A 12,545-nucleotide genomic window follows, 5' to 3' on the forward strand; every position below is an offset into this window, starting at 1 on the left:
GCGAATAAATCTTTGCGTAATACTACTAACTCATTTTCTAATCGAAGATGGTAAAGGCGTGTAATGGATGATTGTAGAAATAATTAATATTATTTTTAAAAATAATATTAATTATGCCTCAGCCCTCAGGCTTGGACAAGTTTGGATATTATCGAATTAACAAGTCGCGTAAAAATATATTGCACTTGTAACACATCACGTTTTTATTATTACATGTTACATGTTCATAGATTAGAAATGTGTCATTTTTAATTTAATTACAGCGAAATTAATTTCTGTATCGTTTAAGTTTGCACTACAACTTCTTTGTTACTGACTGCTATCACTTCTTCTCGCTCCATCACTAGCTTTTCCAAATTACTTGGCAAGTCCAATCCAATTAATCGAGTCAACACACTTCTCTTCGGTATGCCAGCATCTTTCCTCTTTTTTCGTTGGGCATTCAATTTCTTCTTTGGCTTGCTTCTTTCTTTCTGTTCCTGGTGACGAATATGCTCTATCAATTTCTGTTTTGACGAGAATCTGAAGGAGCACATATCACAGACAAATTTTTCTCCGAGATGTTTAACCCTCACATGGCACTCCAAATTCGATTTGAAGTAATAAGTTCTCTGACATCCATCGTACGGACACGGTATAACCGTTCTGTTCTCAGAATGTATTTTAGAATGAGTCCTCAGGTTAGTTTTATTGAGGAAAACCTTGTCACAGCTGGTACATTTGTGCTCTGAAAATTAAAAGGCAGTCTTTCATTTAAGTCTATCACTTTAATTGCTTATACAATATTTATACTAATTATTTTAATAAATTACGTATAAAATATTTACAGATATATTTCGTTAACTACTATTTTACCTGTTACATGCTTCACCTTTTTGTGCGCACATAAAAGAAGCCACTTATTGAACACTTCCGAGCACTCAGGCACTGGACACGGATAAGTCTTGCTCCCCTCATGCATTTTTTCATGCTGTCTTAACCGAGAATTATTCGCAAAAGTCTTTTTACATTTGTCACACTTGTAAATCTCAGATTTATGATGCGTGATCTGGTGCCTGATAAGCTGAGACTTTTTATTGAAAGTTTCGCTGCATTCCTTGCAGGAAATCTGTGCGTCCGTACTATGCACTCGTTTGTAATGACGTTTCAAATTGTGAAGATTACTGATCGCCAGTGAGCATACCGTGCATCTGGAAATGAAATAATATGTGGATAGATCCTAAAAAAAAGCAAATCCATAACATTCATCTATCAATATTGATACCTACTTGTACATTTTCTTTGTAGCATTATGGGTTTCCAAGTGCCTTTTCAAGTGGGTAGAATTGGTATAAGATTTTGTACATCCCTCATGCTGACACTTGTAAGGTTTCTGTCGAATAGTATTGTATTAGTATCATTTAATATCACTATCGTGTAGTTACTTATGTAATTTAATTCCTAACACTTATTAATTTGTAGATGTTACATTTAAATAGTTGAAAATTAAATTAAAATGATGTTAAAGACATATAGACATAAATTATATTTTTGCCAAATTAAAATAACTCTGAAACTTGAATGCTTGTTATAAAACTTTACATTCAACTAAGCTAAACGCGGAAACAATTGGTATTAAATATAATGTTTAGCCTAGTTCAATACAGAAAAATAAGGGACATGATATTTATGATGTATACCTCTCCAGTATGCAATCGTATATGCCTCTGTAATCTGGAAGGCCGAAAGAATGCTGCATGGCAGTCAGGATAAGTACATTTATACTTTTTTTCACTTTCTTCACTAGAAATGTCAACGTTAGACTCATTTTGAAGATCAGATGAGATATTATCACTATCGTCTTGCGTTCCTTGACCCATTTTAATGTAGATACGTTAGCTAAATGGTAATATTCATATTTATAATCAAATCTAGACTTTTAATATATGATATCAAATGTAGATTGCTTATTGAAATAACATAAAAAAGATTAAAGTAATATTGATATTAAAATAATTAAAAATATCAAAATAATATTAGAATAAGCTATTTCTTAAACTTGACTATTCTTTTTATTAGACAAATTGTTTTGATACTCACTCATGCAGTTACTGCAAATATATTTTCAAAAATACAAAAAATTCTTTCCTTTCATATATGTAATTTTCATATATGTAATCTATATATATATTTGAGTATATAAAACAGACACGGCAATTAAAATTGTCTCTTTCAAATCATGCATAAAGTTAATTGATAAAAAGATTATCCATGTGTCACGGTATTAAAGAGGTTATAGCAGAGCGGCACGTGCAAATATGTGAATTCTATGGCCGGTGTTTATAGTCCGTAAAGTCCGTTCGGATGTTAAGATCGTCGTAGATAATTTCTTAAGATATTTATTAGCCAATCAGATAGCTGTATTAGTATCTACAAGGTATAATAGATGGCATCCCACTCCGTAGCCTGTCCGCTTTTTCCATCCACACATGTATGTACATACACTAAATAAGTGCACACACAGTACATTCGTGTTAAAAAAAATAATCAGACGCATGGTGCGCTTGCTAAAATTAGGTCGCTGAAAACCATAATTGTATTCTATGGGGTATCGATGTGCAGTACAAAAACGCGTATGTTTTTTTATGACTTATCAATCGGACACGATATATATGTATATACATTGATCGATGAAATCATTTTTACCGTACATATTTTTTATTTATTATTTATAAAGTCTTGTCCAATTGCGAAAATTTTACGAAAACCCGCTGGACTTTCGCTCATGGTGTATCCGTCTCGGAGAAACTTTCGCGCGGCTGCGTGCTCACATATTGCGAGGCTTATTTCTCTTATTTTAACTTTTAGGACGCGTTCCCGTAATTCAACTATTAAAAGACTGGGTACTCTACATGTATTTGGCGAACGGGATTTGCAGAATGGCGTGACACGTGACGTATGAATGAAATGAACTTGGAGTCGGTCGTATCAATTTTATTACGAGACCGGTGTTGACCTGGCAAGAAAATTGATAGAGGCATTTCAGGACAGCGCAGACCCTCAAGAAAGACATCGATATTTTTATCGATCGAAATGTCGTTGGTGGAGCGTTCCCAGCCAACACAAGCGTCATAAAATCGTTTGGGAGGTGTCCTACTTTTCGAGATGTGTTTTGGGCGTCTTTACGATGTCTTTGCATGCTCGTTCCTGCTACCTAACCAGTATTATTACTTTTTATTACTATTAGCATCATTATTATTATTATCATAAGAAGCAAAAAAACGAGCGATTAAATTGAAGACTTGAACGATCGCTCAATGACCCATATATATAATAATATTTCAGGCAAACTCTGTATAAGCTCCAACTGAATCTTACAATTTCCATGACTCGCTTCTAACTTTTCCTTCCGCAATAAAATACGAAAAAATGATTATCCACTTCCGAGCGTTGCGTTTCGACAGCTGGAGCCGCGAATTTGCCAAGGGGAGAGCTCGCAGTCGGAGAGAAGGGCGGAGGTCGCGTTTGCACGAGAGAGAGAGGGACGGAGATGATCAAACGCTAGCTATTTCGTCCTACTCAGAGATTGTTGGGAGCTACGGGCCACGTGATCAGGCGAGCAGAATCCGCGCGGTCCACCGAAGATCTAAATCCGTCCGAGCCGAGGAAGAAGAAGAAGAAGAAGCAGAAGCAGGAGAAGAAGAAGAGGAAAAGGAGGCACCGCGTCGACCTACGCGAGTGCAGAGATAGCAGTCCATAATTGCCCGCGGCTTACGGCGGATCGTCCGTTCAGAGGAATCGCGCGGGTGCGAGTGCGAGATTCGCCGCGTACCTTCCGCCCGCTCGCTCGCGCGCGACCATCGCTCGGGGTGGATTCTTCTTTTCGCATCTCGCTTCATCCCTCCCCCCCTCCCGGAGAGGCGAACGCGCCGCACGCTGTGGCGGCGATTCGCTGTAAGGTCGTCCCAGGAACATGATCCGTGTGGACGAGTCCGACCCGGTCGGAGGTAAGACGGGAGGATTATAGACGTGGTAATCGCCGACGAAACAATGCGGCGGGGGTGCGGAGCGGAGTGGAGATTCGGGAATTCGAGAAACGCGGGAGATGCGGAACGCACGCGCCTGTCAGCGTGGATTCCGAGACCAGCGCGGGTCCATTAGCGATTGATGATGATGATGATGATGATGATGATGGTTGCGTACTTAGATGCTCGTTATGTTACTCTTATGTGACTTATACACCCTCGCGGAATATTGATACTCGCAGGCAACTTCAATCGCATGGAAAAATCGCGCGGTATCTTAGATACGGATTACGAACACTTTCGCTGCTTCGAATGAAGTTGTTGGGGCTATTTCGATGCTGTCCGTAGTGTCAAAATTTGGACTCCGTGAGGCTGTAACGGCTTTAATTAATTTCTGCGTTTCGCGTAGAAGCAAATGAGACCGAAGATGGCTGGCGAAGAGAACTTAATTCGTAAATGTGGAGACGTAAATGATCGCGATTAGATAAAAAAACGTGATAAAAAAATAATAATAGAAAAATAATGGAACAAAACGTGCCAATAAAAAAAGGATAAAGACATTCTCGTACAATCAGGGTCTTTAGAAGTTAGCTCGAAGAATTCGAAAGCACTCGAATCCGATGCTGGCTCGAAGCTCGCAGGCAACGCGAGCTTACGCTCTCTTGCATTCCATCCTTTTTATAACGATCGCGTGTTTCTTTTCAGAGATCGAGCCGAGCTTTCCCTACAGGGACGTGACAGTACGTCGTGGCGTCGAATTCAAGGATGATTATGACATCCAGGCGGAGCTCGGACGGTGAGTGATTAAATCCGTCGATCACCGGATGCATATAGGCATCGGTGCGTCCTGCCAACGACGTCGTGTCAATCGCGCGTGATCGGCGCCGAAATTAATCGCGACGCGATTCGAGATCGACAGCCGAGACGGCGACGGAAGGACCCAAGATTGATCTCGGATTAGTTTTGATGACGGAAAATCGAACGAAAATAATATTCCAGTGATGGTGAATCCGAACTTGGACATCGTCGATCGACGTCGTGGCTCGCGTTCAACGCTTGCCATTCAAGCATCCGAGACGTTTGACGACGATTGACGGCTGGAGGTCGGTGCCGTTGGCCGATTTCCACAAAATCGCATAGCAATGACAGAGTTACGGATGCCGCACGTGCCGTTGCTCTGTCACGCGTTTGCGTGACCCGAACGCGGGAAGAGCTGATAACGTGCGCTACACCATCAGTAAACGCGCATAGTTTTACTCTCCGTGGCGGCACGATCAAGGACTCTCCTGATATATCTATAAATAATCCGTTCCTCGGCGCGAGCCGCGAGTGACGTACGCGCGTCAAATCGACGCGTCCCGACGCACTGGGCGTGCCTTTACTCTCTTGACGCTGGCGAACTCGGCGTCTGATTCGCGGCATTGGCACGTCGTTGAAAAATTGTATAATATTATTAGTCAATTATCTAGCTGCTAGAAATTATTAGCTGGAAACTTTTATTAGAATAACGTTTGCATCCTGTTTGGGACTGTCTGGAATGAATTAATTTATTGGCGTTAATGATGTGTAATAACACAGTACTTTTTTTTTAATAACACTACCGCGCAATAGTCGCCCTCGAAATTCGTTAGTTAAATAAATTCCGTACGTTTGCTGACTCTCAATGATTCATGGGCTTGGCTCGGCGACAAGTATGTTGTACCCTGCAACACCGTCAGCCAGGGACACGCGGGATGTACAGCTTTGGCAGACCTTCCGGTGTTTATCATTTTTACGCGTAACTTCTCGAGAATCGTTATTCAAGAATCGTATACAGCTCGGGGATCTCGCAGCGCGCGATTTTACACTCCTATATTAAACCTGTTACGCTAGACGTGCTGAGACAACACGGCTCAACATTTATCTGGTAATATGGGCTATCCTTTTATTTTAATCATACCAAAAAGAATAACTTTACATTTCTATTTGTTTTAGGGGGAAATTCGGAATTGTTTATCGATGCAAGGACAAGGCGAATGGCTTGATGCTCGCTGCGAAAGTGGTGAACGTCATGAAGAAGGAGGACAGACGAGCCGTGCAGAGGGAAGTCGAGATTATGCGGCGCCTGCAGCATCCGCGATTGATTCAACTGTACGACGCAATTGACACGGGGAAACAGATATATGTCATCCTAGAATTGTACGTTTTTTGCATTTACGCAAGGAGCGTAAGATTAGGGACACGCGCGCCCGCGGAATTACTTAAATTTCCATTTCATTTAAGGATCGACGGCGGCGAGCTCTTCGAGAGGGTGATAGACGATGATTTTGTACTGACGGAGCGCAGCTGCGCCGTTTTTATGCGCCAGATATGCGAAGGAATAGAATTCATGCACGGTCAGAAGATTCTGCATCTTGATCTGAAGGTGAGTCGTCAGCGAGAAAAAAATTTAATAAAATTTACTCTATAACGAAGTGACCCGTGTGTATAATTATTAAAAATTTACGTGCTCATGTTTTACGTTTTCATGTTAGCCTGAAAATATCCTGTGCTTGACGAAGGAAGGTAATAGAATAAAAATCATCGATTTCGGCTTAGCGAGGGAGTATGATCCGACTAAGAAGCTGCAAGTGTTGTTCGGCACGCCGGAGTTCGTTGCTCCGGAAGTGGTAAACTTTGATCAGATCGGATTCGGGACCGACATATGGAGCATCGGTGTTATTTGTTACGTCCTGTAAGTGTACGCTGCCGTACATAGTTTAGTAGCTGTCTCGGGAAGGAAACAAAGTTCTACGCTAATAACGATTGTTGTAGATTGTCCGGTTTGTCGCCATTCATGGGCGATACGGATATAGAAACGATGGCGAATGTCACCATCGCAAAATACGATTTTGATCATGAAGCCTTCGCCGAGATCTCGGAAGACGCAAAGGACTTCATCGGGTGCCTCTTGGTAAAGGACAAAGAGTAAGTATGTTTTTGCGATCATCCCTATATGTTTTGTGATCCACCCTATGTGTCTGCTGCTACTTCCGTGCTAGAGGGAAAAGTTCATCCTGCCTGTTCATGCTGTGCTAATTTTTCCCTTCTCGCTCGTCATACACGAGGGTGTGTGCATGATTCACGATCTACGCTTATTATGGTTTATCGGTGCAGTAATTTTTATTCGCTGTCACATTCCTAAATATTCTACTTTAGTGACTCCAGCAGATGGATTAATATTAATAAATACGAAAATACATTGCGCAAAAGACGTGATTTTATTTTTGGATTAAACACATAAAAATTTTATGTAATTGCACTCTAGTGAAAGAATATTCCGGCATATACAGCAACAATTGTAGTAACAAACGTAGTTATTATATTTTATTCTTGAGAGAACGCTCGAACGTCAAGCGACAAGAATTGCGAGCGTGATGCTTCGTTCATCGACTAATCAATTTCTCATCGAGAGTTTTATATCCCGGGATGCACACACACACATATTCACCACACTCGCACTGGACACAATTTGCACGTACATCGTATCCCTGGTCCATAAATTTTCGTCTTAACTGTCCGTGCCCGGATTGCGGAACACACGTGCCTCCACACGCGGCAACGAAATGAATGATGTACTATCTAGCGCCTGGGGCGCTAGAGCACGAGACTCTCCTCACGACGAGCCTTTCGAATCTTTCAGAAAGCGAATGACGGCGGCGCAATGTCGGGAGCACCGCTGGCTGGCCCGAAAAACGCAAAAGACCAGGAGTGAGAAGGAAGTCGCGGGACTGGCGGCGGCCACACGGTTGGCTTTCATCGAGAATCGCCCGATCATAGGACTCATCAGTGATAACGGGCGAGAGGAACTGGATGTGACGAAGGATAATCTCAGACTGTTCGTCGAGCGTTGGCGGGAACATCCAGACAGTCCGTACACGATCGACTCGTATTATGCGCTACCAAGAAACCCGCTTCGCGATCATGACGAATCGGTATCCCTACGAGCTCACAGTCCCTCTCCCTGTGACAGTCTTCGCAGCAGCAGTACGCAATCCGAGAAGGTGACCGAGCCCGTCAGAGATAGCTCCAGTCATCTGTTGTCCGTGCCGAGTCTCAGCCTGTCTTTGGAGAGGAGAGCCTCCGAAGGTACAGCAGCGCGAAGCCGTCGTGACCCCGCTAGTCAAATCGCCTTGGCTGAGGAGATCATCAAACTATCCGAACACCTGCGTTCGATCGCCATGGGTTCGCCACTCGTGGACGAGGAAGACAATGGTAGGACAACGGAAACGCAGCGTTTCAGTAGGAGACCCGGCGATGCGGGTACGAATAATCGTGGCGTGTACTCAAAGAGCAATATAACGGTGACCGTGTCGTCTCATCATGATAGAGAGACCAATGAGATCAAGGAGAAGCTGTCTAACATCACTCGGCAACGGAAGCTCAATGGGACGACCTTCCACAGCAGCCGTAGCTTCGACACGAGGCACAATGCCAATGCTAATCCCAACAATGTGTTCGTAGCATTGAGGAGAACGAGCATCGGCAACGAGGAGGCGTTTGCTAGACGCAAGGGTCGAAAGTGCTCCTTTGAACGGACGACGATCACCGAGGGAGTCGAGGAGAAATTTAATGGGGTAACGATCGACAAGAGGGCGTCCACCCAGGCGTCCTTCCCCAACTTGGAGGACAAAGAGATGGACTTGACACCACCCTGGCGACGGTCACGAGTGAAACGATCCTTTGGCGAGACCAGCAGAGACGTGCCGCGGGTATCGAATTTACGGGATCTGCACAAAAATTTGAGCCTCGATGAACCGGGTAGCACGAAGGACCTGTTGCTGCATCTGCTGGGCGAGTGGGAAGAAGTCACCGCGAAGACCTGCACTGGCGCCGGCAGGAAATCCATCAGCTTGGATTGGTGCGCGGGCGACTCGGTTGCCAGGAGGACGATGAATTCGTTGGCGGAGTACTTCCAGTCGAAACAACAGGAGACGACTGCCCCCGACGTCACGTCGTCCACGTCACCCTCGATATATCGTTAAACGCTCGCCGAGATTACAAAGTGTCTCGAGTCTCGCGTTGCAGGCTGCGTATCTGCGAATGGCTCGTGGATTGCGCGTCACAAACGAAAACCATGCACGGCGATTACGATCTTCTTTCTAGTCATAAATTGTATTTCAACGCGACAGTGAAGCAATATATTGGACGACTGGGACAATATATTTATATCTGCAGAAAGACATATTTCATATAAAACGTTTTTTTTAAATAAAAATTACGTCTTTTAATTCATCTTAAATCATTGATTTCTTTTGAAGTATTAAATCACAAATGATACATTTAACGAACGCACATTGTTAATCATTATTTAAACAAATTAATTTTTCATAGAATTGTAAACAGTACGGTATGTTTTAAATGTATTTAAAAAAAATTGATGAATAATAAAATAAGATAATATTTGAAAATCTTAACAACTTTGTTTTATTGATTGTACGTCTGAGATACATTTCACATAAAATTCTATATTTAATCAAATATATGAAAAGATATCTTCAAAAATGCTTAATGCGTTGGACAGAGAGTTAAATGTGAATGATACAAAGATTCTTCTTTCTAAACGCGCAATTAAAAAATATAATTAATGAAATCTACGGTTATTTTGCAGCCATCTCTAAATAAAATGAACTTTTTACCGTGCATCATTAGCACACCCTCGAATGGATATAAAAATAAAACTTGATATATCGAATAATTTTCAGTCTAGACGAACTAGTTATAAGCTCTTATAAATATGTTTGCCACGAAAATAAAATAGAAAATAAACTATGCTTGTATTTCCATCAAAACGGCTATCGCGAATTTATTTTTGGATCAGTTTTTGCGTCATGATTCTAATTTTCATCAAACTGCTCAGAGAATTATTGGATCTAATTTCTTACAAACTAATATTCTATGCTTTTAATAAAAAAGTAATAGAACAATGCATTTGGCTAATGAAAGTAGTTTAATATGCATGCGTTTATAAAATATCTGCTCCAAATCTACAATATTTCAAGTGACGTCAGAAGACGACATAGAAATTGCAAATAGCTCAAACGCGCGAATTGATTAGTCTTTTTGCTGTAGGAAAAGACCATCTGCGGGAAAACTTATAGAACATCGTTGGTTGGAAGCCGCTCTGGAACATCCAATTCAGAAGCACCGGCTGAAACGCTACGTCATTAAGAAACGCTGGGTCAAAGCCGTTAACACTATTCTGGCACTGAAACGGATGGGTGCGCGTCTAGATTTAGACTTGATCGAACTTGATTGAACTAATGTCCATATTATCCATATTATCCATATTGTCAAGATATCGAAAAACCGTAATGTCCATGCAGTATTTATAATACGTATAATCTTGCATAATTAGATGTAAGCTGTAAGATATGTAAGATGTAACGAGCGAAGCGAAGAGGAGGAAATGAATAGAACACGTTTATGTGTGTAGCAACAGAGAAGCAATAATAAATGTGTATGTAAATATGTATAATGGGGAGAGTTATATCGGATGCGAAATGGCAACTAACGGTTTCAAGTCAAATGTTAAATGACAGATTGTCATCCCACAGATAATTATCTGAATGATATGTTGCTATTTTGTACTCACCTGTATTGCGATAGTACGGGCGCTCTGTATTTTTACGATATCAGCTGATATCAGCGTGCGCGCATTTATTAATTCTAGAAAAGTCCGCTAGGCGTCTCCACTTTCGTCGTTTGAAATAGTAGTACAACTCACTGTGAGATCAAGCGTGACTTTATTCTCATGTGATGCAAATTTATATAATATAAAATTTTAAGTCTTTTCTTTTGTTACAAAAATCTAGAAATTACCTAATATTCAATAAAATAATTCATTTTATTTGAAATTTGGAGATAATTGTGTATACTTTCATCGTTTTCTCCATTGAAAAATGTTACACGGATTGTGATGTATAACGTATTATAAATATATTAGAAATGGTAAGTGTGCTTTATTATTAATTGAAAATTGATAAAGAAATTAATCACTACTGCAACAAAAATATCAAACTACATGAACGATATTTGTATTTATCTTACAGGTTAGGTTATATACCCATACTTCTAAACATCCACTGTATAATAATAATCTGTGCTTTATACAAAGAGTGATTAATGTTAAATAATAAAAAAAAAGAAATTATGCGAATTTATTTCATAATATAAATCACGTGAATCCAATTTATCTTGAAATGGATTTATTTATTTTGTATGATTGCTTTTATGTTGCAGAGTGAAGAAGTGTTGCAAAACTGGAAACCTTATGCCAAGGATTATGATCCTTTAAAAGCGGGTAGTATTGATGGCACGGATACAGAACCGCACGACAGGGCTATTAGCAGAGCGATGCTGAAGCATTACGAGCCACCACATAATTTGGAATCTAAACCAGAAAGAACTCTGTTCGTAGCTAGACTTGGTTCGAAAATCACCAAATATGATCTGAAAGAAGTAATGTCATGTATTAAAAAATGATATATTTTATAATTTCATTACCAAATTGTACTGTACTATACGTAAAATTATGTATTATTATACAATTATTAATACTAATGCATTATGATTGTTAATTCATTCTCCGACATTTGATACTTTACAATTTTAGTTTTTTAGCAAATATGGAGATGTTATTTCGGCAAAAGTCATAATAGACGTGGTCACTGGATCTTCTCAAGGATATGGTTTTGTAGAAATGGGCAGCACAGATGATGTTAGAAGAGTATTAAGACAAGCTACCGATGCAACGTTGAAAGGATATAAGATATTTGTTGATCGCGAGTGCGGTCGAGCCATGAAGGGATGGAAGCCAAGACGTCTTGGTATGCAATAAATTATCAGTATCAATTACAGTAAAAACATCGCAATTTCTAATTATGTAATTTTTCTAGGGGGTGGCTTTGGTGGTAGAAAGGAGTCTGGACAATTGAGGTTTGGAGGGAAAGATAGACCATTTAAACGACCGATTGTACCTACTATATTAAGGCCAATGAAATAAATGATATCTGCCTCGACATTCCTGTACTATCCTTTTCATTTTTTATTAATTATTTAAATTCATTAATTAATTTAATTAAATTCATTTAAATTTTTTATTTATTAATTAAATGCATATGATATTAATGACATCAGAAACAAATCGTATTAAATATTCAATTAATCTTTGATATTGATATAATTACATCTTTATAAATTTCATTTCAGGCTTGATATAATAAGGATTCCCTTACCTAAAAAGAATTATCGAACGAATTGCTTTGGAAATAAAATTGGCTTTATTGATCTCGAGTACTTTGCCTTTAAAATTTGTAGATAATTTGTTTGACTCACATTTTACTCGTGCGTCAAGCACAAGAAAGCTTTCGTGCGACCTTTCCTGCAGCCTCTTCTATTTTACGAGCTCTTTTCATTGTCCAAATATTGGTAATATTAATGGCCAGTAATAAGGTCAACGTAATTCAATATATTATAATTTTCGCCCACTTTGATACTTATGCTGCATTATTGTTTTATTAT

At 40.0% G+C, this 12,545-nt stretch overlaps 3 protein-coding genes across 4 annotated transcripts; 2 read left to right on the forward strand and 1 right to left on the reverse strand.

Annotated features, from left to right (window-relative positions):
* Positions 1–175: 175 nt before the first annotated feature.
* LOC105284547 (zinc finger protein 708-like) lies at positions 176–2,280 on the reverse strand. Its single transcript, XM_011348169.3, has 5 exons — positions 2,080–2,280; positions 1,680–1,878; positions 1,269–1,372; positions 856–1,190; positions 176–727 (listed from the first exon to the last, which is right to left on the reverse strand). Exons 2-5 carry the CDS (start codon positions 1,857–1,859, stop codon positions 285–287), a joined length of 1,062 nt encoding a protein of 353 aa, XP_011346471.2. The 5' UTR covers positions 1,860–1,878; positions 2,080–2,280; the 3' UTR covers positions 176–284.
* A 201-nt stretch (positions 2,281–2,481) lies between these two features.
* LOC105284545 (serine/threonine-protein kinase 33) lies at positions 2,482–9,439 on the forward strand. 2 transcript variants are annotated; one of them, XM_011348166.2, is made up of 8 exons: positions 2,482–2,612; positions 2,848–3,986; positions 4,710–4,800; positions 5,979–6,182; positions 6,267–6,408; positions 6,518–6,717; positions 6,798–6,950; positions 7,666–9,007. In XM_011348166.2, the coding sequence occupies exons 2-8, from the start codon at positions 3,953–3,955 to the stop codon at positions 9,005–9,007; spliced, it is 2,166 nt and encodes a 721-aa protein (XP_011346468.1). In that variant the 5' UTR covers positions 2,482–2,612; positions 2,848–3,952. The 2 variants fall into 2 exon arrangements, with proteins under 2 accessions (XP_011346468.1, XP_026826312.1); XM_026970511.1 differs by lacking the exon at positions 2,482–2,612 and having other exon boundaries at positions 3,953–3,986; positions 7,666–9,439.
* Positions 9,440–10,718: 1,279 nt separating this feature from the next.
* LOC105284546 (U11/U12 small nuclear ribonucleoprotein 35 kDa protein) lies at positions 10,719–12,045 on the forward strand. The gene is made up of 4 exons (XM_011348168.3): positions 10,719–10,973; positions 11,265–11,483; positions 11,638–11,851; positions 11,921–12,045. The coding sequence occupies exons 1-4, from the start codon at positions 10,971–10,973 to the stop codon at positions 12,025–12,027; spliced, it is 543 nt and encodes a 180-aa protein (XP_011346470.1). The 5' UTR covers positions 10,719–10,970; the 3' UTR covers positions 12,028–12,045.
* The last annotated feature ends 500 nt before the right edge of the window (positions 12,046–12,545 follow it).

This window comes from Ooceraea biroi, chromosome 6, assembly GCF_003672135.1.
Source record: "Ooceraea biroi isolate clonal line C1 chromosome 6, Obir_v5.4, whole genome shotgun sequence".
Taxonomy (NCBI): Eukaryota; Metazoa; Arthropoda; class Insecta; order Hymenoptera; family Formicidae; genus Ooceraea; species Ooceraea biroi.

What these genes read in the sequence shown, in the direction of transcription:
- LOC105284545 (XM_011348166.2), top strand. Translation starts at nt 3,953, where the DNA reads ATGATCCGTGTGGACGAGTCCGACCCGGTCGGAG. An exon ending in CGAGTCCGACCCGGTCGGAG is followed by an intron (nt 3,987 to 4,709) that starts GTAAGACGGGAG and finishes GTTTCTTTTCAG; the next exon opens with AGATCGAGCCGAGCTTTCCC. An exon ending in CTCTTGGTAAAGGACAAAGA is followed by an intron (nt 6,951 to 7,665) that starts GTAAGTATGTTT and finishes CGAATCTTTCAG; the next exon opens with AAAGCGAATGACGGCGGCGC.
- LOC105284546 (XM_011348168.3), top strand. An exon ending in CCAAATATGATCTGAAAGAA is followed by an intron (nt 11,484 to 11,637) that starts GTAATGTCATGT and finishes TTACAATTTTAG; the next exon opens with TTTTTTAGCAAATATGGAGA. An exon ending in ATGGAAGCCAAGACGTCTTG is followed by an intron (nt 11,852 to 11,920) that starts GTATGCAATAAA and finishes TAATTTTTCTAG; the next exon opens with GGGGTGGCTTTGGTGGTAGA.
- LOC105284547 (XM_011348169.3), bottom strand. Translation starts at nt 1,859, where the DNA reads ATGGGTCAAGGAACGCAAGACGATAGTGATAATATCTCATCTGATCTT. An exon ending in TACGATTGCATACTGGAGAG is followed by an intron (nt 1,373 to 1,679) that starts GTATACATCATA and finishes ACTATTCGACAG; the next exon opens with AAACCTTACAAGTGTCAGCA. An exon ending in GCTACAAAGAAAATGTACAA is followed by an intron (nt 1,191 to 1,268) that starts GTAGGTATCAAT and finishes TTTCATTTCCAG; the next exon opens with ATGCACGGTATGCTCACTGG.